We start from the raw sequence: 3,378 nt of genomic DNA, 5'->3' as shown, positions 1-3,378 counted from the left end.
TATCATCGTGGCAGTACACTGTGCAGCTCGTGGCCGGTCTCAGCCGAAGTATAGCACGAACGAGTCCACAGCCGATGGTACCGGCCAAAAACGAGTTAAGAAACCACGAAACGGCCGCTGCTCAGCTATTTTTTTCTTCTTCAAACCTTTTTCTTCTTTGTTATTATGCGTGTACCGGCCGTACGTACGTGCGTCGTAAAGGCTGCGGACCCTGTGCGTACGTGCAGCGGTGCGTCGCATTGCCCGTGTTGAGATGTGCACGGGTCCGTCGGCAGGCCCCGGCACCACACGTCACGTCGCTTTGCCGCGGCGGTGTTTTCGGGAAACGGCAAGTTCCTCCTCTGCGTCCAGCGCTGCCGCCATGCAGATGCCGTGCCGTGCCGCGCTCTGCGATGGGCCGAGAATCTTCAGCGTCCGGTCCGGCCACCCGCGCTACGATCCAAACCGTGATATATACAGGCGAGGTGCCCGCCTTCTCCCTCTCTGTGTATATCTCCATTTCCTCGCAGAGTACGCCAGCCTAATGTGGAAATTTTTGCGGTTATGGCCAGTGGTTATTACAGCCATAGATGGTAAAGCTGTGCCGTGAAGAAATCCGTGCTTCTATTTTTGTCGGAGAGAAAGAGAGGAAGAAATCCGAGCGTGCTTCTCTCCAAACCTGCAAAAGCAAAAGTCCTCCCGTGCCCGGACATGCACGGGTACAGCCGCGAAGTTCCAAGGCGTTGATGGCTTGAATCGATCGATCGGTCCGAATAAAAAGCGACGCTTGTTCCTGTCCTCGAAAACACACGACGGGACGCCGTCGGTGCTCACGTGAAAATTATAGAGTAGAGCGAGCAACTCCACAATCCAGATTCTAGACAGTATTTATTATACTGTTAGAAGGTACAGAAGCCTAACTATAAAAAAACTAGACCACTCCGGACCAGCATTAGCGTCCTAACTAACAAATGTAACCGCAGCTGAACAAGTGTCGCCCGAGGGAACAGCCGAATTACCCAAAGTACACCAGCAACGACAAGAGTCTACTCGCAAGACTACGTGGTAAGAGCAACTTAAAGGAGGCGACCCATTTCGTCCGCGGCCGTCCGTTTGGATCGGCGCGGACAAAAAAGCCGGCCCAACGCGCCGATTCAAACGGACCCGCGTCCGCTTTCGTCCGCCTGCCAACTCATTCTTGGCCCATTTTTAAGCCTGATTTACGTCGGCGCGGACACAAGATGGACGCACGCGGCTCCCTTTTTCTTCATCGGACCCGCTGGTCGGTGGCACATTGGATTCACACCCTTGCCCGTCTGCTACGTCGCCAACGCCGTCGGCCATTTTTTCAGATAAAAATGGATACATAGATAGTTCTAGCGTACACAGATAAAAGAAAAGACCACTACTCGTCGCTTTCTGACTCCGACTCGATAATGTCCTCCTCCGACGTCTGAATGTAGGCATCAACATACGCCTCGTCTTCAAAATCCCAACCCGCCGTTTCTCGTAGCTCCAGTTTCAATTGAGCTGCCTGCTTCCGCAAACGCTTGTCCTCCCGATAGGCGGCTCGCTCCCTCCTCCTCACGTCCCTCTCCAACCTCCTTTGCTTGTAGGACCGGCGCTCGTCGACGATGTCCCGCGAGAAGTCTCCGCGCCACACCACTAAGGCTTCCACGTCCTTCTCCACGATGGCGAGGCGACGCTGCCGCCTCCGGTGGACACGACGATCCTCGTCGGTGAAAAGCCGTGGGAGAGGCGCCAGATCCCGCGCCCGCTGGCTCGACACGTTGGGAAAATTCATATCTCGACGAGGCCTCGAGAGGCGCGACGCCGCCACGTCGTGCGCGCGGGCCGCCTCCTCTGCGGTGTCGAAGGTGCCGAGGATGAGGCGTTTCTCGCGAAACAAGATCCCGCAGGAGAAGGCGCCGGAGCGGCGCTCGCGGACTCCGCGAAAATCCGAAGCGCCCAGGCGGTGGATCGACATGGTGACGCAAAAAGCGGCGAGAGTGGGCGACACACAGAGTGTGGAGGGAGCGCCTTGTTGGGGAACGTAGCAGAAATTCAAAATTTTCCTACGTGTCACCAAGATCCATCTATGGAGAGACCAGCAACGAGGGGAAGGAGAGTGCATCTACATACCCTTGTAGATCGCTAAGCGGAAGCGTTCAAGTGAACGGGGTTGATGGAGTCGTACTCGTCATGATTCAAATCACCGCCAAGTGCCGAACGCACGGCACCTCCGCGTTCAACACACGTACAGCCCGACGACGTCTCCCAAGCCTTGATCCAGCAAGGAGGAGAGGGAGAGGTTGAGGAAGACTCCATCCAGCAGCAACACAACGGCGTGGTGGTGGTGAAGGAGCGTGGCAATCCTGCAGGGCTTCGCCAAGCACCACAGAAGAGGAGGGAGAGAGAGATATGCAGGGCTGCACCAACGAGAGATCAAATCACCTGTGTTTTGGGGCAGCCCTAGGCCTCTATTTATATAGGGAAGGGGAGGGGCTGCGCCCCCTCTAGGGTTCCAACCCCTAGGGGGGCGGCAACCCTAGATGGCCAAGGGGTGGCGGCCACAAGGGGGAGGAGAGGGAGGCGCAGGGTATATGGGCCTTAGGGCCCATCTGCCCTTAGGGTTTGCCCCCTCTCCCCTTCTAGGCGCATGGGCCTTAGTGGGATTGGTGCCCCCTTGGCCCATGTAGACCAAGGAGCATTCCCTACAGCCCATGTGGCCCTCATGGCAGGTGGCCCCACTTGGTGGACCCCCGGGACCCTCCCGGTGGTCCCGGTACATTACCGATAAACCCCGAAACTCTTCCGGTGACCAAAACAGGACTTCCCATATATAAATCTTTACCTCCGGACCATTCCGGAACTCCTCGTGACGTCCGGGATCTCATACGGGACTCCGAACAACATTCGGTAACCACATACAAACTTCCTTTTACAACCCTAGCGTCATCGAACCTTAAGTGTGTAGACCCTACGGGTTCGGGAGACATGCAGACATGACCGAGACGTTCTTCGGTCAATAACCAACAGCGGGATCTAGATACCCATGTTGGCTCCCACATGTTCCACGATGATCTCATCGGATGAACCACGATGTCAAGGACTTAATCAATCCCGTATACAATTCCCTTTGTCTAGCGGTACGATACTTGCCCGAGATTCGATCGTCGGTATCCCGATACCTTGTTCAATCTCGTTACCGGCAAGTCTCTTTACTCGTTCCGTAACACATCATCCCGTGATCAACTCCTTGATCACACTGTGCACATTATGATGATGTCCTACCGAGTGGGCCCAGAGATACCTCTCCGTTTACACGGAGTGACAAATCCCAGTCTCGATTCGTGCCAACCCAACAGACACTTTCGGAGATAGCTGTAGCGCACCTTT

At 55.6% G+C, this 3,378-nt stretch overlaps 1 protein-coding gene across 1 annotated transcript; it reads right to left on the bottom strand.

The window, feature by feature from the left end:
- Window positions 1-1,384: 1,384 nt before the first annotated feature.
- On the bottom strand, window positions 1,385-1,966 carry LOC147991720 (uncharacterized). The gene has a single exon (XM_087538780.1). It carries the CDS (start codon window positions 1,964-1,966, stop codon window positions 1,385-1,387), a length of 582 nt encoding a protein of 193 aa, XP_087394906.1.
- Window positions 1,967-3,378: the final 1,412 nt, after the last annotated feature.

Source organism: Triticum urartu, chromosome 1A, assembly GCF_056163025.1.
Source record: "Triticum urartu cultivar PI428250 chromosome 1A, HENAU_Tu73, whole genome shotgun sequence".
Lineage (NCBI taxonomy): Eukaryota > Viridiplantae > Streptophyta > Magnoliopsida > Poales > Poaceae > Triticum > Triticum urartu.
Note: the sequence above shows the minus strand (reverse complement) of the source record. Positions and strands in the feature narration are given on the sequence as shown.